The sequence below is a fragment of the Pholis gunnellus genome (genome assembly GCF_910591455.1).
Source record: "Pholis gunnellus genome assembly, chromosome: 6".
NCBI lineage: Eukaryota > Metazoa > Chordata > Actinopteri > Perciformes > Pholidae > Pholis > Pholis gunnellus.
In genome coordinates this window covers 1,622,341-1,649,902 of record NC_136532.1, presented here as the reverse complement: position 1 = coordinate 1,649,902, position 27,562 = coordinate 1,622,341, and the positions used below count along the sequence as shown (strand labels likewise).

The 27,562-nt window shown below is 40.4% G+C and overlaps 1 protein-coding gene across 1 annotated transcript; it reads left to right on the top strand.

The window, feature by feature from the left end:
* LOC306697710 (dual specificity testis-specific protein kinase 1) lies at window positions 1-27,562 on the top strand. Its single transcript, XM_079161739.1, has 10 exons — window positions 1-84; window positions 1,067-1,139; window positions 14,809-15,002; window positions 15,268-15,389; window positions 17,608-17,656; window positions 18,020-18,169; window positions 24,260-24,433; window positions 24,971-25,054; window positions 25,445-25,531; window positions 26,065-27,562. The coding sequence occupies exons 2-10, from the start codon at window positions 1,109-1,111 to the stop codon at window positions 26,167-26,169; spliced, it is 996 nt and encodes a 331-aa protein (XP_079017865.1). The 5' UTR covers window positions 1-84; window positions 1,067-1,108; the 3' UTR covers window positions 26,170-27,562.

Here is a 27,562-nt window from a genome sequence, read left to right as displayed (position 1 = left end):
TTCAGCGACAGTGTAGGCTACACCTGTGAAGACGTTTTTTGTTGTTGTTTTTTATAGCGGCAAACACACTGGGACTAAGTTTATGTGAGTATACTGTTTGCTTGTTCTCTTCTTCGTTGGTAGAAAGTTTTAAAATGACGTGTCTTTCTGTAGGAAGATTTGATATAAACATGTGAGTCTGTTCAGTGATATTACTCCAGAAGGTGAATGGTAAAATGACAGTAATATCTGCAGGTAAAAAAATTAGGTCATACTCAGTGGTTCCCAATTTAGGGATTGGGAACCACCAAAGGGGTCCCAGAATAAATGTGAAGGCTCACTAGCTGCTGGAAACCACCACTCTAATCAATGTGTTTCACAATCAGAATCAGCTTTATTGGCCATGTATGCGTAAAATATAAAAAATGATGTAAATATAAACATATAACGACTATGTACAATACAAATATAAATATATATCCAAAAGCATATATATATATGAACATAAACCTATACAACAAAGACAATGGATTTAAGGTAATTTCCAGGAGGCAGTTCTCAGTTTTAAAAAAAAGGTGAAAAATGCATCAAACATCAGACGAACGAAGTTAGCAACTAGCTGCTGAACATAGTGGAGCATTTATTAGCTAAACAGCCTGATTATTCTAAGGAAAAAGAAAAGCGAATAATGACTAAGATTCAGTTGAAAACTGATACATTCGTTAAATCGTCAGCAACACGACGTGTTAGTGAGTGTTTACAGCGTGTTGTGCTGCATCAAAGTGACCAAAAACCATGAATGACAAATTAGTGTTTAATTAACTGACACATAGCAAACATGGGGCTGGGTGGTATTCAAGCGCAGGAATATGGGTGGTTTCTGAAAACTGCTAAATTGGTTATGGGAATGTGTATGTATGTGTATTTCCGATATCTGAAATTGAAGTCTACCAATCAGTCTGCATGTTAGTTTTCAATGTTGCTTGCCTGACAGCCCATGTAACTGTACGTGTTGTTTTTTTGTGTGGAAAGTCCCGTGTCTGTGCTTTTGCTCATCTCTTGTCGCATGTATGTGGTTCCTCCTCAGTTTCTGCACAGAGACTTCTGCGTTTGTCCCACCGTCCACAGGATGCATATGAATAGCTTATTAAATCAATGGAGTAAGTATTGAAAGATTCAAATTCCTTTTTTTAACTGTTATTCATATTGTTTACATTGAATGCATACATTTAAAGGATTGTGTTATTACCATAGAAAGGGCTTTTTTGGTGACTTATATCTGTGTGTGATATGCAGTCTCACTCAGAAGCAAGTAGGTGACAAACTCAAGTTATCTGGCACCGAACTGAGAAACCACAACTCTGTCGCCCGTCTTGACCTGTGATCTGTGCACCGCTGCGTTTGTTTCATGTCAGTGTCTCACATCCATTGTAGCAGTTAGTGTTGAATCTTCACCTCCTGTGTGCCGTTGTGCCTCTGACTAACTGTGGCTTTAAGCAGGTGAATCTGCCGTACAGTCATTGTGTGCAGCTCTGCATTGTTCTGAAATAGAAAGAGCTTCACTCAGCATCCTGCCTCTCCGAACACGTTCAAAGAGAAGTGTCCCGTTACCTGCCCACCATGTCGAACACATCCTGCACAGGCTGTAGGTGTCTTTCCTTTTTACCTCTTATAAATGTTCAGAGAATGTATTTCTGCATCAGTAGATACATGGAACCCTGGAGTGTTTAATAATAAATCAATCAAATATTTTAGGAATAAATGGTCTAAATGAACCAACAATTTGTGACGTAGTTCAATAAATTATTTAAAACTCAAGTGATTATTATGAAATGCTATGTCATCATACATTTTCAAAGTAGTTTTATTGGATATGATTTGTATGTAATAACAGACTTTTTTAAATTCAAAGGGGTCTTTTTTTAAGTAGTATTTTTATTTCATTTCATGCCATATGCAAAACGACACTTTCATATCAAGTCAAGTTTTATTTTATAATAACACATTTTTTGCGACTGAGCACAATTAAGTCCCGCCCACACAGGAAGGGAACACAATTCATCCTTCTCCCCTGTCTTTATATTGTGTGAAGGTTCCTCCTTGTCACTTTAGTCTGCTAGCAAACAACAGAAAAATCCCGAAAAAGCTGCTGTGTGGTGGGATGCAATACCAACAGGGTAAATAACCCAGAATTATGTTTTTATAAGCAGCCGAACTGAAAAAATTGAGGATACAGGCAATAAGATGTGAGGCATCAGCAGGCTGATGGAAAAACTAGGGAGATCCTGACACTCAAGCTGCATTCCAAATCGCATTTACTTTTAGTACATACTGCAGCTGCCCTTAAAAAGTATGTACTGTTGCATACATAACATAACATACCTTGAAGTTTTACCCTCTTAGCCAGACAAACATGCTGGCTTGCATTCTGCAAAATGCGATCGGGTGTAGTAGAACATCCTGGAATTTTTAGCATATTGCATTTGACGTACTATGTATTGGGAAATCTGTTCGGGGCATACTAAGTACCATGGTACTATGGGTACTGGTACGCAGTCAGTATGACTAACGTAACGTGTGCAGCAAGCACTTTGTCCAAATGTTTGATATAGAAATACAGCCACAGCAGAAGCACAAAGAGGTGTGAGGCTGTGCTGATGCCAGGCCAAAGCAAACACCTGCATCTGAGAAATAGATAAGGAGAACCACATGTAAATATAATAAATCAAAACATTATTCATTTTTGCCGCTTGAGCACAAAAACAACTCTGGAGAATACATATATTATGGAAAAAAAAACTCAGGCTTATATAATACTAAATGATATCAAACTGATTACTTGAGGCAATTAATGAAAAAAGGTTTGTGAAAATGTAATATATTTGTATCTCTGTTTGGTTGTTGTTTACATTGTAATGATCACTAGCTAAATCATTTATAGACTTTCTTATTTACCTTCATGCTACTGTTAAATGCCTTGGAAGCTAGGCTACTAAGCTGCAATGTTCATGTTTGCTCTGGCTGTGTCGTTTGCAGCAGGCCTTTGAAAACAGTTCTTGGCGAGCGATGTGTGTCGTCCGCCTCCGCTGCTCACCAAGGACAGGCAGTTGGATTTATTTGCAGACTGTTGTTGTGTGAGTCTGTGCAGTGGATGGATACAGGGAGGGGAAGAGAGGGAATCCTAACCAATCCTCTTCGCACTTTTTCTCCTGCATTTGATGCCGATGCGAAGGATCCGACGGGGAGTCCCCCCCCCCCCCCCCACACCCCGGGTTGGAGGGATCGCAGCGATCACCGCCAGCCTCTCAGCCTTAAGCGCTCGCCACGCTGAGAATAATCTCACCATATAGACCGATCCTCAGTATCTTTGTGATGTCGCTCTGTGCACCCGTTTGTGTTCTTTATTTTCCATGAGGAGTTTGGGAGTAACCCGCTGCAGACACATCACCCCGACCTTAATAGTGGGGTGGTTGACAGTATGCTCTATAGGGCAGTGCCCTCTCATTTACCCATCAAACACACTTATAAGGTAGCTTTAAATTCACAGGTCAGCATTTTTTTGGAAGTAGGCCAGACTTTTTCACTTTCTTTCTGAGCGTGAGATGGAAAGTATTAACCTGAGTCTTAGGGCATTTTCAAAACTACTGTTTGTAGACGAGTTGTTAACAGGTGTGGGGGTGGGGGTCCTGTGTTCTGGGTCAGTGAACACAAAAGTGAGAGCATCTCTCACTTTTTGCCTTTTGATTTTTTTCTTACATCACATTACAAACTGTAGTGGGCCCAGGTTGATACCAGCTACCACCAGTATTACAGCTACGGTGCTGCCTGCCATTGGATGTTGACTTTGACATGCCTCAAATGCTACATTCAGGAATGTTTGTTGGTTGTCTTTTTGGTGCACAGACACATTTTTCCACATAGCATGAACTTGACAAACGGCTCAAACACTGGCTGAGTTCAGTGGTGGTGGTGGTGGGGGGAGTAGGCAGTAGAAAAAGGGACAGAGATACATTGTGCTGCTTCCACGTTTTGCATGACCCCTAACACTGTTTTCAGCCCACTCGCCCCTCTCTACAAGCAACATGTTGTTCTCAAACTGTGTTTTTCTTCACAGAAGAAACACAGACCAAAGAATCTCACACATATTTGTACAGTCAAGCAATAACGCTCGAGGCAGTCTTGAACTAATGCCTTTTAAGTTATTCACTAATTCAATTTCAGTTCATGAGCAATTCATTTAACTCCCATAGACATTATTGAGGGCTTTTTAAGTTAAGTGATTGGTGATCTAACAGCTGTAGGAAGCACCTGAAAATATGTTGTTGGACGGTACCATATCTTTGATGACATGTCCATATGACCAACGTCAGTGTGACTTTAAGAGCCAGCTTGTCTTAGCTGAGCGCTCCTGTTAACATGTCATATTAATATAGGCCTTAGGCTGTTATTCTGAACCTAGTGCTAAGCAAAAATGTAAATGCAAGCCATGTTTCTTTTTGACTTAAAGATCTGATTTGGTGGTTAAAGGTCATGTCCCATTCTTTGTAACACCAATCAGAATCGTCTTTGGCAGCGCTAAGTTCTGGAACCAGCAGCGGTGCCCCTGGAAAATACGGGAATGTCGTGTGCGATACACAGCCAACGGCAGACTTATACCCACAGTCTTGTGGAATATCTCAACATCTACCCAAATGGATTGGCACACCATTTTGTGTATCTTAATCACCAGCCATCATCATGTCAACACATTTTAGTTTGTCCAAGACTTTTGTTTACGACCAAATACCTGCCCAACTAATGACTTTCCCATTAGCCACTGCTGTACATTGGAGTAATTAGCAAATGTTAGCATGCTGCTACACCATAATTAGATGGTGATTATGGTCAAGACTATACCTGATAAATGCTGACGTTAGCATTTATCTCAATGAACCGTGATAATAATGATAAAAATGCTTTATTTATAGCCACCTTTCAAAGCACTCAAGGCGGTTCCTAATACATTACAGGAGCAGTGAAAAACAAGCATTGATATATCAAGCCATCATAAAATCAAACAAAACCGTATACAGTAATAAGCTGATAAAATAACTAGGTATAAAATCTTCTTCATAGAGCTTGTAGACTATTGTTAAACCAAGAGCTGCTAAAAGAACAGTTTATTAAACCTACATTAGTGGAATTGGCACAAGCAGCACCTCCAAGCAAATATTCTAGAGCTAGAGAACTCCAAAATTGCACACAGAATATATATTATTGATGTAATCATTACATCTTTTTCTAAATATATCTGAAATTAGGGATGAGTAAAAAGTTGAAAAAAACCATCCCTGATGTTCCTAAATATTAAGACTATCTTCTATAAAACAAAAAGGAAAAATACATAACCCTCTTCCTTTACTATCCCTTAACCCACACCACCATCTAATATTTTTCATACAGGCCCTGAACACATCACTTGTCAGAGATCACTGATGTGAAGTCTTCTTCCTTGGAGCTTGGGGTTGGAGAGGCAACAGTAACCACATTACCACTTCACTATGGTATTAGGCGGTGTACCCTAGTGCAGAGCACATTACAGCCATGACCACATTGCAGCTTTCTGTTTCCATCCTCATGACGCTCATGACTTGCAGTCGATTTAGTAAAAATTGTGCACTCTTCATTCTCCAATTGATTTGTTTGGTTTGATAATTTGATGTATAATGGAGTATAAAGAGACAGAAAGTAAAACAAGACATTGTGAGTTACCTGGTGTGGCTAACCAAACAGTGTAACCTGAGTTCAAGCACAGCAAATGAAGATAGTGAATGAGGGCAGTGGAACTGAAAGACATAGAAGACAAAATGTTGTATAATGTATCAGTTCCTGAGTGACAAGCGATTGTTCCAAGGAAAGACCTCCAAGCGAGCAGAACAGTTAAAGAGCTTTAATGAACTGGCACCATTTAAATATATGTTCTAGGTTAAAAAGATTTCAAATGGAACTCATTTTCCACACTGAACTCACATGTCTAAACTATAAATATGAAGTAAATGCAAGCAGCCAGTTAGTTTAACACAAAGACCTTTCAAGTTAACACATTGTTAACTTAAGCATATTTTTAACTATACAATTAAATGGTGTGGTATCAATCTTCTCACAAAACCTTCAGCAAGAAAATGAATAAGCACATTTTCCCAAAATGTTGAACTATTAATTTTTGAATTGTTATATCCTTCTATTCAGCCTGTTGTCTTCTATAATAATTAAACAAATACATAACTGAGCTGCACAAATCTTCCAGCAAACCTTGGTCCTTTTATAAGCTGGGTTTGAAAAAGAATGCGCTGTAATTTGTAATTTCTCACGAAATTATTTGTATGTTATCCACGTAATCATCAACGACAAAGTATAAAGACAGCAAGAGACACTGCTGTTCGTTCCCCATGTAAAAGTCAACGTTGATTTATTTGTCACTTAACTTGCGAACTTTAGTAATTGCACTTCTGTAGTTATTTTAACCCAAACGGTAATCTTTTATCAAACCTAACCAAGTACTTTTGTTGCCTAAACGTAACTGGGTTGTTTCCTGGGAAGATAGAAGTTTATTTTGAAAAGTTTGTATGCATGATAACACGCATAAATTGACACGTGTCGCTGGACTTAAATGAGAAGAAACTTTTCATAAGATATCATACAAGTCGTGTGAGGATCCGTTGACCCATCCCATACTGTATAACCCATAACTGTATAAGTATGAAAACATCATGGCCAAATTTAGTGCATGTTTGTTCACACAAACAAGATTTCCAAGGCAACAAACTCAGGCTTAATAATCAGAATCAGAACATACCAAGAGTTATTATGCATACTGTTTACCAGACCAGGACAATATTGCATTAGTGAGGAATGGATTTATAGTTACTGATCTGTAGTAGAAGCTCCCATCGATCCTCATACACAGAGTTGGACACCGCAACAGGCTCAAGGCATGAGGATTGCTATTTTCAAAGCTGTCTGCCGAATTAGTAATACAGTAAGATTTTTGGATGATGTCCAGCATGAAGATGCAGCATGCCGAATGGCTCCACCTACGTATTGTTGTGTGTCATTGATATGTAGCCTGTTGACGCTGTTGCACCACCTCCAAGCTCATGTCAATACGACTCAGAAGGACACACTGATGAGAGTGCTTTGACAGAAAACAGAGTAAAGCTGCTGTGACGCAAAATCATGATGACTGAAAGTTTTGTTACACTGTATGTTTTCTTAGTCGATGATGTGTTCGACATTATACTAGAAAGCTTCAATAATGGTGCCAGCTCCTGTGGGCAAATGTACTTTTTACACCAGCAGGAAAGAGAATACTAAATAAGCAGTGCTGTATGAACAAAATTGCACCGACGGTTGGAAATATGAACAGATTACACTTACACTAAAGTGCTTATGATGCATTGCAAGACTTGAAATACGTATGCATGAGAAGTATATAAACTCAAACTTAGGCAAATGTAAAAAGTATGAAAACTGGCAGTGGTGAAAAGTGCATTACTGCACTATTTATAGATTTGTAAAATAGTTAGGTAAATCCATCTCGACCAGATAAATTAATAATATATCATATTATATATACATTTATATTATATCTTTCTTAAGGGGCCATTCTGCATAATGTCAGCTTGAGATTTTAATATGTAAAGCTGCACTGCACTACTATTTTTATATTAACAATAGATAAAACGACTAATGTGAAAAGAGTTGCTCATAGTGACGAACCCACAGCGATTTATTCCCACATCGTTTTAGCTTCTTCTCATTATTTGGTTTATTGTTTTGGTTTATTCTCACCACTCTGATCCACCAGTTGTTTTCAGTGATAAGCCAACTGTACATTACTGAACCTGATTCACACCAAACAGCAAAGTGATTAGCGGGGGAACATAGTGAAACATTGACAACAGCTAAGGAGTGGAAAAATAGAGTAGGTGGAGACCAAAGCAGAGCTAAAATAGGAGTATTATAATATTGCAAGTCAGGTGAGAAACAAAACTCACACAAATGAATGTCTGCTAAATGTACTGTAAATAGGCAGTCATTCAGGCAGTGGACAAAAAAAGCATCTTTAAGTACCTTTTGCTGCTCATACATAACCTACTTTCATTATTGTGCATTAGTATTTAGTGTGCACTGATTGTGCTTATGGCAGGCTTCAGATGCAATAACACCTTCATTGAACCATTTTAATTAGGGGTCGACCAGTATGTTTCTTTTCATGTCTGTTACTGATAATAATCAAGGAGAACAATATTTGGAACCAATATACAATTTAAAAATGTAAATCTTAGTGTCATAGACGTGTAGACGTGATAACAAAAACTTTCTTTGATCGTGAAGCCAATTGTTGTTGTACAGTTCTCTGGTTTGTCAGTGAAGTGTATGAACTGCACTGCAGACTGGACTCTCTACTAACAGGGTTGGAACATGAACTGGTCCAACGCAGGTTGAATGCACATCGGCAGGTCATTATATTTGATCTACTTGATAAGATATGATAATCTGGTTTCAGTTCACATGTTTCGCCCGTGTCCAGATGCCGTCTCTCTCCCTCTTCCTTTCCTAACAGTTCTTGTACTCATAGATCGGAAGTTGCATTCAGTAACTACTTTTACTAAAAGCAGAAAGTTACCAGTGGAACCACTGGTTGTTTTTGAAACTTCAACGTATGGGTCTGTGATTCTTTATTGCAACTAAAGCCATATCTGCTGTCTCACATTTGACACGCTCACCGGAACGTTCCTCTTTTCCCAGCTGTGGCAAATATTCATTTTATCGACTATCATACTTTTTTTTTAATAGTGATTTTGATAATAGTAAAAATGCTGGATGACCCCTAATTTTAATCAAGAACCCAGTATGGAATGCTAAATCTGCATTTTCTTTAGGTTTTATATGTGTGCCTTCTGTGGGATAGTGTTCTAACTTATAAAGTATATTAGTATGAAAAGGAGCACTGAATCCTTCGTGCCCTGATGTGTAAACATGTTGCTCATGTTCTGCAACAGTGGCGTAACTCATTGTTACTGTGGGCTATGCGTGGTCGACCAGTCCGATCCCCGTCCGCCATTCTCTTCCTTCAGAAGCCTTGCACACTGAGGCAGTGCTGCGGGGCCTGCGTCACCTCGCTTTGGAAAATCCATAAAGCGATTAACAGCTATCGTGACTTGGCTCAGGGCAGTTTAAGTGCTCAATTTAAGCAGCCAAAAATTGACGTGACTGGAGGGCTGTGAAAGGCAGATTAATGCTCTGCTGTGGCCTAGTTGCCCACATTGTACATACTTTACGCTTGAAGTCACTGGGGCGCAGAGAGATGCTGTAACCCACACCCTGAGTCTGAATACATTTGAATTTCTTGACTTTGTTGGCATTCATTTCCTGTTAGCAATATGTCATGCTCCTGGAAATGACCATCCTTCTGTGAGTGACAGCATATGTTCCATGGAATGTTAGATTGTATATTAGTACCAATTTGGTGTAGAAAAAAGCCGATTGAGTTGCGGTTACTTGCACAATTTTTGTAAGGTGACACAGTCATTGGTCTAAGTGTATAAACAGACACGACACACATATCCTTGTTGACAGAGGCGGAACTCTGGGGGGGGGGGGGATCCTGCTTTGGTGCGAAAAGATTTTTACTGTGAGACCTTCATGAGCAGCATTCCTTCAGCCGGCAGGTCGTCAGCATGGCGATGGCCAAACCTGATATCCTGTTGGCGGTGTGTATGGTCAGAAGCGGGTCAAACTCACAGCGGGTTGTGATAACGGCTCTTCACCGTGGAACGGACATATTTCCTGCGTGCTGCTTGTGTAACCTTCCCATGTCAGGAAAAAGAACACAAAACTGCTGAAGAATCACGACTTGGCTCACACGCGAGAAATCTGAGTCAGAGCTGTCAACACAGCAGCCAAATGAATCATTGTTGATGGTACGTACCGCTTTAAATCCCGGCAGTATGGAGCTGCTGATATGTGCGGCCAGATTCTTATTATCTTGTCTAAAAGAAGATCATGACAAGTGGTAAACCCAAACTGCAGGCTTCAAAATGTTCCGAATGCAGAATGACATAACAGATGGGATATCCATGTTTTTCTACAGCCTGTGCTGTACAGCCAGCCTTTGGATGGAGATAACTGTGGATGAGGAAAGAGAGAGGGAGCGAGAGAAAAGCAGACAAAGTGGGAAAAGGAATCTGGAATAGAGAAATTGAGGAAACGGGAAAGGCAACACAAACTCCAGAACTTGTAAAACTGAACAGTGAAAACTTCTGTCAACATGGGTACATTATTGCAGGAAGCATCATTCAATAATGAGACGTGAGATACGTATATCTGATTTGTAATAGAGGTGGGAGAACTCCCAATTCAACGTATCCTCATACAAAGGTTCATAGGATATACTACCAAAGTTACCCCTCATTTTTCGTGCGTTTCCCTACGAAACTTTTAGCTCGTTACATGCATACAGTCTTTTCAAAATAAACTTCTGTCTTCACAGAAAAGACTTCGTTAGGTTTAGGGATAGATCGCCTTTTGGGTGAGAATAACCAACGGAAGCTCCGCTACTATAGTACAGAAGTTACGTGACAGAAACATCAACATTCACTTCTCGTTTCACAAGGGGAACATACAGCTTGGACCATCCATCGCCCCTCCCACCCGCATGGTGTGTGATAAAGCGGTCTTTATACGTCCTAGTTCATAATTAGGTGGTTAACACAAAAAAATGTTGTGGGAGAGCTTCAAATTACAAAGCGTTTTTAGTGTGTTTTGGTTTTACAGCCTTTTAGTTTTGGCTCAGTCTCACCTCTCTCATCAGCACTGTTTTCAGATGCGGCATCTGTTTTCATACTACCTACCCAAACGGCGGACAGACAACTATAGCTAATATCCACAGGTTCTTTAGCATTTAGCAGCTAAAGAGCCAGATATATTTCTTCGGAATAGGTGGAGACCAAAAACAGAGCTCAAAGACGAGTGAATATTGGTAGCCAGGGACACGACTCCAATTAGTACTAATGTTGCTCTTCTGTTGGTTGTGCTAACTGTTTGCTAGCATGTTGCATACAATTTTAGATATTTGTTTCAGCTTTATTAGATATTGTTACCAGCTGATGAGAATGCATTTCACACGTTTGGGGGGCATGACATTTCAGCTTCCAAAGTGGTGATAAAAAACAGCTTTAAAATACTATTGACAAAGAGAAGGATGAAGGATTGAGACACTAATAGAGCTGAGAGTGCGCCGATTGTTTAGTCTGAAGCCGAATGAACAAAAGAGCAGAATGAATAGACGGGTCTGATTTCCCCCCAGCTTGATTCACAAAAAAGCCTGCCGATTGTGTTAGCGTGTCGGCGTGTGCTTTCCACTGTCGTCACTGTAACGGCGAGGGAGGCCCTCTTCGTGGCAAAACAAACTCTGACCTTCAGTGTTGTCCTCTGTGGCTGGAATTAGGTCAGGACTACCCCTTGTTTTGGGGAATAGAGAGCAGTGAAGCGGTCTCCCTGTGTGAACGGAAGTTTATGAGATGCTACAGTGACTTGGGGAATCCTTGCACAACCCATTCTCACTCCTAACTTGTCAACAATACGCACGAAGCATCCTTTACGATACGTATGAGACACAGTGGGCTTTCAACTAACTCCAATATAAACCCATCTGTGGCAATATTAGACGGTTAGACGGTCAATTCTAACGTTTCTCATGTTAGAATAAAACGTGAGAAAGTCTGCTTCGGGTAGGAGGTCAGGGTGGATGTTTGGGTCAAACAAACACAGGACTTTCACTAAGGAGACCGCTGTTCGTGTCACAAGTCAACAGTTTCTTATTTTACCGTACTTTTGTTACTTAACTCTGCGTACTTATTTTACGTAACAGACATACTTATTTTGACCAGAACAACTCATCCTCATACGTTTCTATGATATCCTACAAAAAGTTATTAATCATATTTGTGTTTTTTCCTACACGTGTCAATTTCCACTCGTTACATGCATACGGTCTTTTCAAAATAAACTTTCGTCTTGTCTTGAAACTTAGTTAGGCAACAAAACTACTAGGTTAGGTTTAGGAACAGATCCTCGTTTGGGTTAAAATAACCACGGAATTACTGACGTACGCAAGTTACGTAACAAAAACATCAACATTGACTTCTCGTTTCACATGGGGAACGAACAGCGGTCTCCTGGCTAGAAGATTGCTGTTTGTTCAAACCATCCATGCCTTAGGGTCCTTTATATGTCCTCATTCAAGATTACATAGATAACCTGCGGAAAGAAATTGTGGGATATCTACAAATTACGGCGCATCATTTTTCGTTGGTATTGCTACAAATGCTGGATGAAACCAGCCTGACCCAAACCCCGATCTTTTCAACATGTACTGTGTTATGAAGAAAAATAATGAGGAATTGTGGCAAAAAAAGAGATAATTGAATGCAATCTCTTACGACACATTTACTTGAATCGGTCTCTTCTATTCTATACACACAATATGTGTTTTGTGTAAGCTCTCATCAGAGATGAGATGATACCTTCTCTTGATGACAAACAGCTCTCTTGACCGCTCTGGACAATGTCTGAGTTCAGTGTCCAGCCTTGTTATCCGTCAGTCCTGCCTCTATTTTAAGCCACTCATTATTCACCATCTTTGTTTCACTCTGTAAAGTGTAGGCACTCTCCCTCCTCCATGCAGTTAATAAGTGGAAGAGTGAAATTAGACCTTTTGTGAGCTCCTCTTTCATCCAGGATCGCTTCCATGCTGTTAAATTGCCCTTTTGGCTGTCACAGTCTTTTGTGTTGGCATGATCAGTTTAGCAGCAGTGTGCAATGAAATAATCTTAGATATTGGTGAGTTCATATATACCAGTATGCAGCTATACCATAGTTTTAAGAGTACATGGTAAGAGGTATGTCTTGGATGGTTTGCTGTCATGATAGGCATTTCAGAAGAGCTCACTATTTTTTCAATTCCATTTTCCATTCAACTTTAGACTGTGATTTTAGGATTCTGTAAAAAATAAAGCCTACAGTCAAACATGTATTTCTCTTCCTACGTCGGAACGATAGTTGAATTACAAATAATAAGTCATAGCGCCAGTCACTAGCCCAAAATCTCTGAGCATTAGAATTTTTTTTGGTGCTCAAAGCATTGGAATATTACATAAAAAAACCATCATGTTCCAAATACAGTGCCTCACCAAGAACAGTTTGCTAGGGTGGCCGGTGCTTGGTTTTCAACATGGCAGTCGGGTCACAAACTTTCTCATTTTTCAGCTAAACAGTAACAAAAAAATGTTTCTAAAAACATTTAAGGCCCAAAAAAGCCAATACAGTAACAGAATCTAAATTCATATTTGATCAGTTTGATTCGGAGTTCACGAGCTTCATCAGCAGTTATTGTCAGCTGCGTAAGATACTCCCTATTTGTTCAAAGTAACCAAAACATACATTTGCATCATTCTACATGGCTCAATTCTGAACCCTAGACTGTGTAAAAGGAGTGGACATAGTCATTGTGACATCATGCATTGGTTTATGGACTGCCGTTATGAAGCCTCGAGTTCGGCGATTTTGCCATCTTGGATTAAGGCCGTCGCCATGTTGTTGTTTTTGCAACCAATGTACGGAAGTTACCATATTTGAAATGCGGAAGAATGATGTAGAAACGGAGTACACGGCTCTGATAGAGGCAGTGGCCTGTCAATCACAGTAAGCCCGCTCTAAAGCATACTCTGCTTTATGGTCTGTTTGACTCTAAATGGACCATCATTTACTAAATGAACATCATGCTGTATTGAAGAAGACTTGAAACTAGAGATTGAGACCATAAACTCATGTTTACAATGTTTACTGTGGTAATAAATCAAGAGAGAAGTAGAGTTATTTTCTCATAGACAATCAAACTTCTTTTTGCAACTGGAGGAGTCGCACCCTGCTGGTCAGTAAAGACAATGCAAGTTTTAAGACACTTCCGCATCGGATTCACTCTGCAGAACCGGAGGTTGCCCCCTGAACTGAACATTTAGGATTGTGCCTCTTGGTGTTTCTAGACCTGCAGTTTATCTGCTTTGTTTCTTATTCATGGACTTATTTGTTGCATTTTCCGCTCAGTTTGTTTGTGTTCACACAGCAACATTCAAAAGCGGTTCAAAAAGTTTTGGACAAACTGTTCTCTCATTGGTCAGAAAATTTAGCGGGAAGATTTGCCTCAAAGCGTTTCCTCTTTCTTTTGTTTTTCTTCATTATGGAGCACCAGCGGTGTGTGTTGCTAATTGTTCTCATTGCCTTTATGTGATTAGTTTAGCAGTGTTCATTAAATTACCAGGATATTTTGTTAATTTAACAACTAGAAAACGATGCCCTATTGCATTTTATTAGAACACATGCCTCCTCAAGAGATGGGCTTTGATGTGTGCATACTGCCACATACTTGCATGAAAATTGTTTTTAAGATGGAGCATCAGCTAAACCTGATTTGATTATATTTATAGGCCTGGTTGTTTTGGATGGATTGCATTCTTGCTGTAAACGAAACGCTCCAGAGTAAGAGTAGAGGCCATTCAAGACCATCATCTCTAGATATCAGCCCACTTGTTTTGTCAAGTGTCCGAATGCGATTGCTGTGTTCACATGTGCCTAAAGAAACTGAACCTGGGAGTCAAAACGGTACAGGTTTCGAAACAACTGGTCCTTTGTCATAAGAAATGGACTAACTGAATAAATCCAGCTCAAAAATGTAACCATTTTCGCATCTTCAGCCTAACCTGTGTCTATTTGTCTCTACTTTCCCAGCGGACATCTCCAGGATGTGTGATGTGGACGTGTCCCCGGACCCCACCAGTCCCATCCTGTACGGTGAGTCCTCGGACAAGTACTACCATGTGGACCGCTGGCAGAAGCTCCGCACTGCTGTCCGCAAGCTGGAGTTCTGGGAGAACTTCACTGCCGAGCTGATCGGGAGTGGCTTCTTCTCCAAAGTCTATAAGGTATTCCCTCCGTCCTCTCGCCTGTGTTGCCTTGTTGCCGGCCTACATATGAGCTGCCATCAAAGCTTGCTTTGTTCCACCCACTAATTGGGACATTCTTGCCATTCTGTGATTGGCCCAACGGCTTTGTAGACCGTGGGGGCGCAATGCTCATCTTCAGATGAGACCTTATATAACTCCTAATGCCTCCCCATCTCTGCTGCCCCAACTGCTGCTATTGCCGCTTCCACTATCTCTGCCTTTAATGGACGCCAATGTCCTTCAGGTGATTCACAGCACCAGTCGCAAGGTGACGGTGGTGAAGATCTACAAAAACGACGTGGACCAAGACAGCATCGTACGGGAGATCAGCCTGCTGCAGAAACTCTCCCACCCCAACATCGTCAGGTAACAGTCCACCCGTCACCCTCTTCTTACTGGAGCTTTTGTGCTTTGTCCAAAGGGTTCAATTCTACTCAAGCAAAAAAAGCTGCATTTTCTCTTCTCCGTTTTTACAGGCTCGACACTTTCCCACACATATACTCTCTCTTTTTCCACTCCACAGTCTTAATTAACGGCAACAATTATTTTATCGCACGTTAATGCAGTTTTTATTTTTTTATTAAGCGGACATTTTTAACACAAGAACTGTCCGGCAGCAAGCGGTGAACAGCTGTTAGTGTGGCGTCTCTTCCGTCTCTTCCTGTTTCCTTCACCTACATTCCCCTGGGTCCTAAGTCCCTCCCTGTACAGCTTCTTATCACTCTCTATGTACCAACGTACATGTATAACAAATACCACACATATTACGGTAATCAGCGTTGCATATGTGTCTGACCAAAATACCAAAAAAAGCAAAAAAGAAATGATTCATTTAAGTTAAATTATTTATTTTTAGTTTTTAAAGTTGTTTTGTTTGGAATATGTATAATAAGCATATCATTTAGTTATCGCTACTGAGAATTTAACAAACATAAAAACATGACATAGATAGGTTTGCAGTTTTCAAGGTGTATATTTCAAATTGCATCTCTTACACACCGGCTGAATAGCTATTATCAGAATCATTATAACTGCATTATAACAGCTACTGTGTAAAGAGAATACTGCTTTAAAAATAACCTTATTTGTTTAAGTGGTGGGCCGTGCATTTTATACTTGGGCCTTCACCGCTGAAATACCACATGATGGCGCCACAGCTAGGGTTATTATTCGTTTCTTGGGCTGTAACTATATAACGTTACGTATTCATATTAAACCGTTTGGTACGAGGCTTACAAACCGAACAATACATTTGAATAATACTAGTACATTTGGAAAATGCAGAAGCTTAAATTGTAGGAAATATCATGTTTTCTGTGCTCACTAGGAGACAGCGGTCTGTGTGACCTCTGAACCGGAACAAAAACAGCTGGGGCTCCGCAAGTGTTCTGGGAGGCTAGGCTAACTAGCTTAACAGAAAAACAACAGCAGCAACATGCATTCTGCTACACACTCAAGGGCCATTCAGATATTAGATGTAAAAAAACAAACCAGTTGACTTACCAAATGCTGATCACATCCTCTTTTCTTTTGACAAAGAGTGTAATCCCACAGTTAAATCCCAACTCACAAATCTGTTTCTTTTCCAATTTCAGCCATTGAGTGTTAAAAAACAAAGCTAGGTAAAAAATAAATAATCTACACCAAGCAAAATGCTAAAAATATCATAATTTCTTCCATATCTTTCAATTTGAACTCTTACTACTCCGACTCTGCTGTAAGTTTCGTTTCACAATAGTCACGTACTCGCCCACTGACCAATCACAGCGCACGCTGCATCTCACTGTAGAGCTGCTCCTGCAAACTAAGCTTCACGTAATGCTGACATGCTTATAGGCCAGCTAGCAGTTCTGGCACGTCAAAGAATACGCCCAACATGTCAAACTAAAGATCTGATTGGTTGAACACTATGACAATCAACAATATCGTCCCCATTCACTTAAACTGCAAAGGGATCACTTGTGAGTCTGCAGGCCTGGGGCCTCTCTTCTTACCTAGAGACACAGAGGTGAAATCTGATTGGATAAAAGCTCTACTTAAAACAAGCTGCACTGGAAGCAGAGCAACTGAGGAAGACAGTAGCTGTGCAATGAGAAGATAAAATAATGTGAAAAATATTTTTATAAATTATGATACATGTAGTGTATTTAAGAAAAAATATTAAATTATAAAATAGCTTTAACTTTGTGATTCTGTTTAGGCGAGCAGAGAAGGCTTTGCAGGCCCTGACGGCCACCACTGGTTTAAAGTATTTGCAAATCAAATGTTGTTGCACTTTTATTCATATAGCAGTACTTTTAAAATAAAAGTGCGCAATACACTACTTTTGAATTAATTATTGAATTTTGCGCATTACAATGCGATTAATCGCAATTAATCGCAGAAAAATCATGCGATTAATTGTGATAACAAATTTTAATCGTTGCCCAGCACTAATGCTAATGCCAAGCTAGGATGATATTTACCGTGTTCGCCATTTTAGTTCAGCGGGTTAGCATGCTAACATAATACATTCTAGATTTTCTTGAGAAACTCAATTAAGAAGTTACGGGACAAGTAATAAACACATTTCCTCTCTTTCTAGATATCTGGGAATCTGTGTCAAAGAAGACAAACTTTATCCAATCTTAGAGGTGAGTCCCACACCTTCTTTTTTTTAAACTTTTGCACCTTGTGAGTCATGATGGGTGTGCATTGCTCGCAGGCTGGCTTTGTTCTGAGTGTGGAAAAACACAACAGATTACACTGATAGGAGTTGATAGTGATAAAGAAATGGTGAGCGTTTATTGTGTAACCAGGGTTCATTGCTTCAGAGTAATGTCAGACTGTATATGAGAGGAAATTATACGTTCACGTAAACTGATATTTTTGTGCTGTCCACCGATATTCATATTAGTGTATGGAATCCAACAAATGCATTATTACAGTTTTACTGCTCAGTTTGGATTCATGTGTTTTGTGACACTGTGTAACCTGGTCTATGTTGGCTGTTTCAGTATGTGAATGGTGGCTGTCTTGAGGAGCTTCTGGTCAGGAAAGATGTTCCCCTGTGCTGGAGAGAGAAGGTGGACCTGGCTTGCGATATAAGCAGAGGAATGATCTACCTGCACTACAAGAACATTTACCACAGAGACCTCAACTCCAAGGTAAGACCCTCGGCCTCCTGTCCCACTCTCTCCTGTTACTTACCGCTGCAGCGGTCCAAAGTTTCACTTCAACCACCTCCACGCTGACCTCACAGCGGGATGCACTGTAGTTGATACTTAAATGCTCAGCAGCCAAAATATAAGACCACTGGTGAGAGCTCGAGAACTTGAGAACAGAGAACTTCTAAGTGCTATAATTCCAAGAAATGCGTCACTTAAACATTTACGGTTCTGTAGTCTGAAACATCTAACTAGTGGAACCAACCAATGGCCTAGGAAAAGGGTCCGACAGTGAACCATTGTTGCATGTCATTCCCCATCTCTTTCTCACCTAATTACCTATCTAATAAAAGGCATAACAAGAATCCAAAAAATATTTTGTCGCATGTCTTCTAATGCCATTAATCACTCATGAATCCATCTTTTATGGAAGACACGTCATTTTTAAACAAATAAAAGTACTTCCAAATTGATAAACCTAAATAACTAAGTAAAGAAAAAAAGTAATGGAAAAGAATATTAAATTTAAATTTGAAAATATATTTTATGTGTAGTATGAAGAAATAAAGAAGAATAGGAACACATGAAGCACAATTAGAATATAGTATCACTTTGAAAATAAATTATTTAGTTACATTGAACACCTTTCCCATATTTACTTCACCCAGCCATATGCATATACACATAATGATGTGCAACTATTTACATGTACAAAATCAGTCATTCCCATGACAGGCCCAAAACTAGTGGCTGTGATCTCTCAGGTCCAAGATGATTAAAGGATGCCATATTTTATCAAGCCGTCCTGGATTTGTTTCTTAGTGTTGTATGGAAGGCTGCATTGCAGATCAATTGTATCATATTTAGACTCAGCTTTTATCAGTTATGCACCTAATGAGAGCTTTAACAGCAGTTAGGTTCAAATTCAGCAGGTTAATCTGTTGTAGCTACTCACCATGTAGAGACCCATTCAAAAATGAACTAACATTATTGACAGAATGTGAAGAGGTTACAGGGTTTGACGTTTTGTCGTTACGTGTATGAAGAGATGCTAACCAGCTAGCCTACTCTCTTGTAACACCACTTGTACCTCCAGATGCGATAGTGAGTCACTGTAGCGTCAAGGACGAAGAAGTAGAGCTGAGAGGGTTTATTGATCACGTTGAAGGTACAGAGCCTTTGTACGTTTTGGTAGTTCAGAATTTGGATTATTGGCTGAAACAAGAAAAAAACTTTCCCCTTAGTTCTTGTCGCCACAAGGAGTCTACTTCGCTGGAAGGAGGGCAGGCGGTGGCTCTGTCCGAGCTTCATGGACCATTGATGAGGGATCATGTAGATTTGAAAGACCCGGTGGCAAAGCTGGAAGACCGTGGTTTAAGCGAGCCCAGTTCCTCCCAGGACACATTTTCTTCCCAACAAATGTAATTTGTGGTTTGTTTGGAGTCTCTTTAACTCCCAAATGCTTTGGGCTTGTCCCAAAGGAAAACCAAATGAGTGCCAAAGTTTACACAATGACAGTAAAATAGTCAAATAAGCAAAGTAAGGCACACCTTAACTTACAAAGTCGACCATTAAAAAAAAAAGAAAAACAGCACAAAGAATGAACAGATTTCTATCTCTCGATACTAGTTACATTTAATAGTTTGATCGTTTTATTGTCATGTTGAAAAAACAATAAACTGACAAAGATTAGGGTGTATTCTAAAATAACTGTTGTTCTCTATATTCAGTATTTTTACTTTTAATACAGTAAAACACATTTTACTGTTAACTGTAACAATCATGCAGGGTTTCAGATCCTCATCCACATTCTCATGCGTGGGTACGCCTGTATGTGTGTATGTGTGTGTGTGTGTGTGTGTGTGTGTGTGTGTGTGTGTGTGCACGCGCGCTCTGCGTAGGTGCTGTCTGTCTCTTCCGGTTGCCAGGCTTCACAGAAGAAACAGCCAGCAATGCAAAGAGCCATTCGCTCTATTGTCATGCTAATAGATGGTTGCTAACTAAACCGCTGTTGCTGCACACATAAGTCGTGGATTGGTGTGAGAACATGAGGGGGCTCTCACCACGCGCGTCACTCCGAGGCAACTCATTTGGCTCTGTCCCCTGTTCTTTATCGACGCGGAGGCCAAAGTTGATTTTCGTCACACTCTGGCTACAGAGACTGGATTGATCCATCCATAATGTCGGTCCCAGGTGGCTGGTGATAATTTAAGGAATCATCCTGACGGAGTTAGCGACTAGCTGGGGAACAAAGTCACAAAACTAATGCAGTTAAACAGGCTAAGTTGGTGAAGACTAAAACACAGAGTGAATACTGGACGTAGATTTACCAGGCGGTCAGAAACATGAGTCCGGATAAATGCAGATGTTATGTATTTCAAAAACTATCATTTAATGCAGCATTAATTCATTTTATTTTAACCAGGACCCATATTACCCATGTCTTTATGTCTAAGTGACTAACAGGTAACCTGACCCACTAGATGGTTGGTTACACAGAACCATCTGAGAAGCCGCCATTGGAAACTGTTCGGAAAAAAGGGCAGGCACTTTCAAACGCTACTTGGCAGGTGATTGGGTGAACCATCTATCAATCAAACTCTTTCCGAAGCCAGTCGGGAGGAGAGCAAAAACATATTTTCCATCAAGGAAAGCCTTCAGTGTCGTTCTTTGCTCTTCTTTCAACCACGTTTCAATGAAACTCTCCAGTTTTGATATAATTGATGACTGTTGCAGCATCTAAGCTAACCATCGTCGTTTAGAGCGAGTAGTCTCCTCCCTGTGTCGTCTTGCACACGCTTAAGCCACGCCCACAGCTGCCAGTTGGCTCCTCGCAGGACGCTGATTGGTCCATGTTCTGGATTTTCTCGTTACATGCGATCCTGTGATGCTCGTATGATCTTGTGAGAATCCAACTGCAGTGCAATCGAAATCAATAGGGACCATTGAAATGGGTCCAGTATTGAAGGAGAACGCTGCAGCTGCTAAACAGGCTGCAATGTAATCGCTCGAGTTAACTCCTCACCGTCAATGTGTGTCCACTGAAAGTGCTTGTTTTTACCACTGACTGCCTCTGATTGTTGTTATAAGTGTCTGACAACATTATGGAAATGACACAACAGAGAAATAAAAGCTTTCCGTTTGTTGTTGTTGTCATGTGACTTGTTGCCAGAAGATGGTGGAAACGTGAGTGATAGTTGAGCGGAGAGGACAGCCGGTGTTGCCAGAGTTTGTCGTGTTGTCGAGAAAGTGTAGCCTAGTGTTATTTATAAGATTTTCAATGACAGGTCTGAATATTTAGCTGATTTCCACAATGTGGATGCGACAGGAGATTTCAGAACGAGCGATATTTGGTTAGACACAATGACATCCTGGATCAAGCAGAAGGTAAAGAAAAACGTTCTATTTCTCTGTAGGGTTCTTTCCAAGATGACACGTATAACAATCTGAACCTGTCAGTGACAAAAACAATAACTTTAGTTGGATGTACATTACGTTTCCACTAGTTTAGAGGCTGCAGCATTCTCCATCAATACTGGACCAATTTCAAAAACTGTTGAAATAAAAAATAGGGGTCTAGGCTAATAATAGATGTTGACCCTTGAACCACATGAAGACTGTGGCTGCTAGCTATTTCCTGCTGGGCAACTTTCCCGTCCTGAGGGCATCATTTCCCGCCATGAATATTGACCACTGGCGGCTGGTCAATAGAGGGCCATGGGGCCTGGCCCCACCTTGAGCTCCCGCCCCAAAAAAAAGAAGAAAAAAAAATCCTGTGTTTTTATTTTGAAGCGGATTTTGTATGCAGCGTTGTGTGCACGTCTCAGAACGCCCAGCCAGTGGGGCATTCGGCCCCACCGAGGCGGGTCTATGAAGCAGTTTAGCCAATTGCTGATTAAAGATAAAAATGAGTGACATACAATTTAGCCAATCAGCGTCCTCAAATAGATTCAGAGTGGGGCCAAAACGATTTGGCCCCAAGCTGCGCGTTCTCGTCAGGAGTCTCTACAGGCGAGCGCCAGCGCCAGCGCCAGCGCCAGCGCGAGCACTACTCCTCCAAAACCCGTATGAGAGGAGAAGTTTGAGGAGAAACTACAGTGAAAGAGCTGATCCCAAATCAGCCTGACCTCACAATCAGACAGCAGACTAGCGGGAAAGGGAAGCAGTACATGCGTCTCTACTAGCTGACAGGTTTGGCTAGCTGGATGCAGTCATGCTAATAACTTAAAACAACGGGGACAGATCCAGCATGGACAGTTAGGGAGTGAGGGATGAGGAGGTAAGGAAACATGAGAACTCTGTCAAGCTACATATTAGACAAAGTGAACATCTTTTCTTCTTAACTTGGTGAGGCATCAACATTTAATTGAGATGGTAAATTCACAGTGAAAACTCATCATAGCTTATATCTATATATGTCTATATATGTACGTGTGTGTTTTATATATATATTATACTGAATTGCCTGAGGGTGACACAAATAAGATGTTATTTACTGCTTTTTTTCGTGTTGGAATAAATGTTAAATATTTAACTGCAAAGTAGTAATGTTTGATACCTTACTTTTTTGCATTAAATCATACTGGGATGATGCAAATTCATCCCAGACTAAACGTTGGGAGAACTCTGTTCTTTACATTACACTTTTTGGGTAAAGAAAGTTTAAGTCATCCACTGCAACTCCATTAGCTGAACATGTGAAGCCTCTGGCGCCAATATTTTAGGATGTCCAAAAGGCAAATTACAATAAAAAGCCCCCCCAAAACAATGCAGCCATTGTGAATATGCCTCAGTAACTCTGCAAGATAACTCAAATCAGAGTTTAAGCTCCCAGAAAAGTTGAGGCCCCTTTTTAATTAGCGCCTTTTCTCTCCATATCTGCTAACGCGTTCCATTTCGGTTCCCCCAACACTGTTGCTTTCGCTGGCAGAGAGGGACAGGGCTAAATTTGGAGTGGAAGTGTGGGACTGGGACGTTGTTTTTTTATTCCCAGGAGAGTCTCGTAATGACAGGCTCCTGGATGGAAAAAGGCTTCTGGTGCAATGGGAGCGAGATGCAGAGACGTCGCTTCCACACAGAGAACCTTTAAGATTTACAAATACGTGCAGACACACAAATTACATTTTCTGTCAAAGACTTGTATTTTGTGCCCCTTTCTATAGTAATGAGAGTGATGCACACGCAATCAACATCCCACACATACATTATACACTCATACACACACTTGGGGGCCACCCACCTTTGTTATGTAACCACCGTGCTCCCGTCTGCCTCTCATCACACCTCCAGCTCTCGGCCTGAGGAGTCTGTGACCCACGCTTCATCTTTTTCCACAGAGATTACAAATCTTTTTCTTTTTTTCATTGTATTTTATTCAGTAAGACAACAGAATATTGGGAACATGACAGGATTAACACAGGGCAGAGCATGCATTGGAGTACAGTGTCAAAGGAAAAGCAAAGGTTTGATCCTAGAGAGTGTCTGTGTGTGTGTGTGTGTGTGTGTGTGTGTGTGTGTGTGTGTGTGTGTGTGTGTGTGGTGGGGGGGGGGGGTATTGGAGAAAGGGCTGGGCAGCGTGTTTTATAGGATTTTATGTGTGTTTAAGTGTGATTGTGTAGGGGGGCGAAAAAGGGGGAGTGGTTTAAAAAAATCAAAAAAATGAGATACATTTAAATCAAAATTACGCCAATTAAACCATTGGGAGATATGCTATATATATATTTTATTACAAATCTGATAACAGCTGGCCAGTCAGTGTGATGGCGGCTACCCTGTACAGTAGCACACAGGCAGCCCAATGGATTCCTCCACATTGGGTCTGGGTGAATTATTTAGTGTACTGGAAACAGATCCTTTGAGCCGGCTGATAAGAGCCGAGGCTAAAGAGCAGATGGATGTTCACTTGCTAACAATGCAATGGACGCCCATTTAAAGATCAGGACTATTACAGACAACATGGACAAAAGATGAACTGCTGATGCTCCCTACTTCGGCATATATCAAACCTCACACTGCCCCCTGTTGGTACACTATAACATTGCAGTTGCATTACTATTATTCTTTTCTTCTCTCCTGTCCGTGTTTGTCCAGAACTGTCTGATCAGGGTGACGTCTCGGGGTCGGGAGGCCCTGGTCACTGACTTCGGCCTGGCCAGGGAAGTGGTGGAGCTGCCAGTCAAAGACCCCGGCAGGAAGCTGTCACTGGTGGGCTCGGCTTTCTGGATGGCCCCTGAGATGCTCCGAGGAGAGCCGTACGACCGCAAAGTAACAGACACACAAACTCCCTCCTATTTCAGCTGGATGCTCATTAACGTGTCGACATCATTTGTTACAAACCTTGGAAACATGGAAGTCACATTGATGGACAGAAAGTGAGATAAATATGAATGTTTAATGTTCGATTAAATGTTCACTAGTGAATTTACAACATTGTTCTTATATAGTCATGTGAACAGGTATCAAGTCTTAAAATATACATAACAGTCTTGTAGAATGAATTTCATTTAATGATAGATTAATGATTGTTTTTCAATGTCAATTATCTACTGCTTATCTTCTTGATTAGTTCTTTGGCAAAGAAAACTGAAAAATGTGTCTCCAACGTGTCTCCAAGCTCCAAACAATCCAATAACCCTCAAATGATCAGTTATGTTATCAAAATAGTTGCTACATTGTGTTACATGTCTTATTAGTTATATTATTCAATAGAAGTATATTTTTGCTGGTTTTCAAAGCAACCAGTTTGTTCGGGATTGGTTTGAGGCCGACCTCAGTCATTGCATCATATGTTACTTGTTCCAGGTGGATGTTTTCTCCTTCGGCATCGTGCTCTGTGAGATCCTGGCCCGGATCCCTGCCGACCCAGAGATCCTACCCAGGACACAGGTAGCGATGCATTAGAAAGCCTTTATGACAGCAGAAGGGACCTCACATTGGCATATTATAATTCATATAAATGGTGTGCCATGTATTTAGCTGATACTAAGGCTGCACTGGTAATATTCAATTCATTGTTTTGTGTGTAAAGGATTCAAAGATTTTAGGATAATTTATTACAGGAGAAAAGCATGACAAACAACAAAAGCCTCATTTTAGTGTCCCAGACCTCACGGTGACATAAATGAGGTTTAAAACCTAAACAATAATATGATATGAAATTGAAGATCCAAGTTCCAGCACTTGGATGTGTTGAACTGGACACATCTTTGGTTGGTGCAGTGAAATGTGCTCTCTAGTTGTGCTCACGCTGCTTTGCAATTTGTTGCTGCCTTTCAGGACTATGGGCTGGATGTGAACTTGTTCAGGGAGCTGGTGAATGACTGTCCTCAGCGTCTCCTGGAGTTAGCAGCCAGCTGCTGTATGGTAGGTAGACGGAAGAGCTTACATATGAAAATACAAGAGTAAAACAAAAACAAGGTCTGCATTACGCCTTGTTGAACAAAAATGCAATGTTAATCAAAAGGTAAAAGCCTGGTATTAATGTTGGAAGTGTTACCAAATATAGACATAGAACATGTGTTTTGTCCTGCTATTTAATGGCATATATAAGTACATCTACTCTATATGTGTATATGTATTTATAAATTACTTATACATTTTTTATTCTAAGTTATTTTATCATTTTAAACTTAAAAAGTTATCAAAATCAAAGTTGGTTATTCCCAAACTTGCACTCTTTCTCTTAAAACTTTGAGTCTCAAGCCCATAACAGGTAACCATGACGACATAATACAGCGTATCCTCATTAATCCTCATCAAGTTATATCTCATTTCTCGTGCATTCTCCTACGAATGTCCAGCAACACGAGCATCAGTGTGATCGCGCAGTGCAGTCAAAACTACTTCCCCAGAAGTAGACCCCGCCTCACAGAGCCACTCTCCTTTCCTCCAATCAGGTGGAGTCCTTCAGACGGCCAGCGTTCACAGAGCTGCTGGACGAGTTGGGAGAAGTCGGCGAGAGTCTGGAGCCGCCGCCAAAATCCGAAGCGACTGCAAGCTGAGTCGTCTGCCCCGGAAAACCCTTCCACCTGTGTCCGGGAGTATTTGGTCTGTCTGGGACAAGAAGCTGGACTTGGACCCCGAAGCCCTCGTGGCATCAATCTCCTCTCCTGTACTGCACCCACACACGACACCACGACACCACGGCTGAACTCGTCTCTACCGAGGCGGTGCAGATATGCTAGATGTGTTTTTTGGAGGGTAGTGGAAAGTCTCCTTGCTTCTCGTAGACTCTTTGCTTTGACGTTTTGTGTACAGATGATTCATAGTTTGACTCACAGGATGGAATGTACAGCATGTTTTTATGTTACTCGACCTAAAGTGTCTTATCCTCTCTTCCTTCTGTTCTGTGTGTGAGGTTTGTTTGTCACCAGCGACCAACGTGTTTTCTGCCTTTTCTATCTGCTCTTAAACAAACCGGTGGACATCGCTTCATAAAAGATGGGACACATGAAATACACAAGGAGATATAAAGTTGTCTTGTAGACTTTGAAGAGTTGAACAGAAACTGTAATTTACAGAAACAGTTGAGGTTCACAACGCTCATATTTCATGGTCTCATCTCAAGTTATTTATCAAATATTATTATATTATTATCATGTATATTTGCAGTTATATTTGTCTGGAATGACACTGAAAACCCACCTGAAACATATCAGTTTTTCAGGAACAAAGAAAAAGAACACCTAACCCTTTATTTAGAGTAATGACTGCATTTTGGAGTTATTAAAGAACTATACACATCTCAACAATTAAATCATAAAACAGTGTTCGTTTCAACAGCGATGTGCACAAATGAATGTCCTCGTCTCTATTTTGTCATTGTTACTTTGAACTGATCATGTGCGTGTAAATATTTTGAGCTTCTTTTGTTTTGCTCCCAACTTTTTAAATTCTGCCACCTTTCTTGGGATTTAAAGGGTCCACATTCCTTTGAGTTTACCAGTATTTACTATTTTATGTTTTTTATTGTGTGTCTGTGATTTTCTTTCAGGCAGCTGCGATGCAAAATTAACTTTCACAAAAGCCACATTTGGTTTCTATCGTATTGAATTAATTCAAAAAATTTGAGTTAGTTCTCAAAGTTTAGAGAGGTGATAGGTGTATTGCACATAAATAAATAAATATGCTAAAACAGTGAATAAATATAAAAACAACATTGAAATACAGGTGAAACACAGACGTCCCAGCAGGCTTCTACATACAGAAACAAAAACTCACCGATGAGAAAAAATACAAATAACCTAGAACTTCATTTAAGGTATTTCATCTTCTCAGAGTGTATAAATATTCATCTGCATTCAGAAGTCACTGTTTCACTTTTCACATTCCGTCACTGAAAACTAATGGAACCATTTTCATTTAACCTGAAATAAAAATTAAGTTTCAGTCCCA

Bases quoted from the DNA above. Each gene is read 5' to 3' on its own strand.
- LOC306697710 (XM_079161739.1), top strand. From the start codon at position 1,109: ATGCATATGAATAGCTTATTAAATCAATGGA. The intron at 15,003-15,267 runs GTATTCCCTCCG...AATGTCCTTCAG, and splicing joins TCTTCTCCAAAGTCTATAAG to GTGATTCACAGCACCAGTCG. The intron at 24,434-24,970 runs GTAACAGACACA...TACTTGTTCCAG, and splicing joins GAGAGCCGTACGACCGCAAA to GTGGATGTTTTCTCCTTCGG.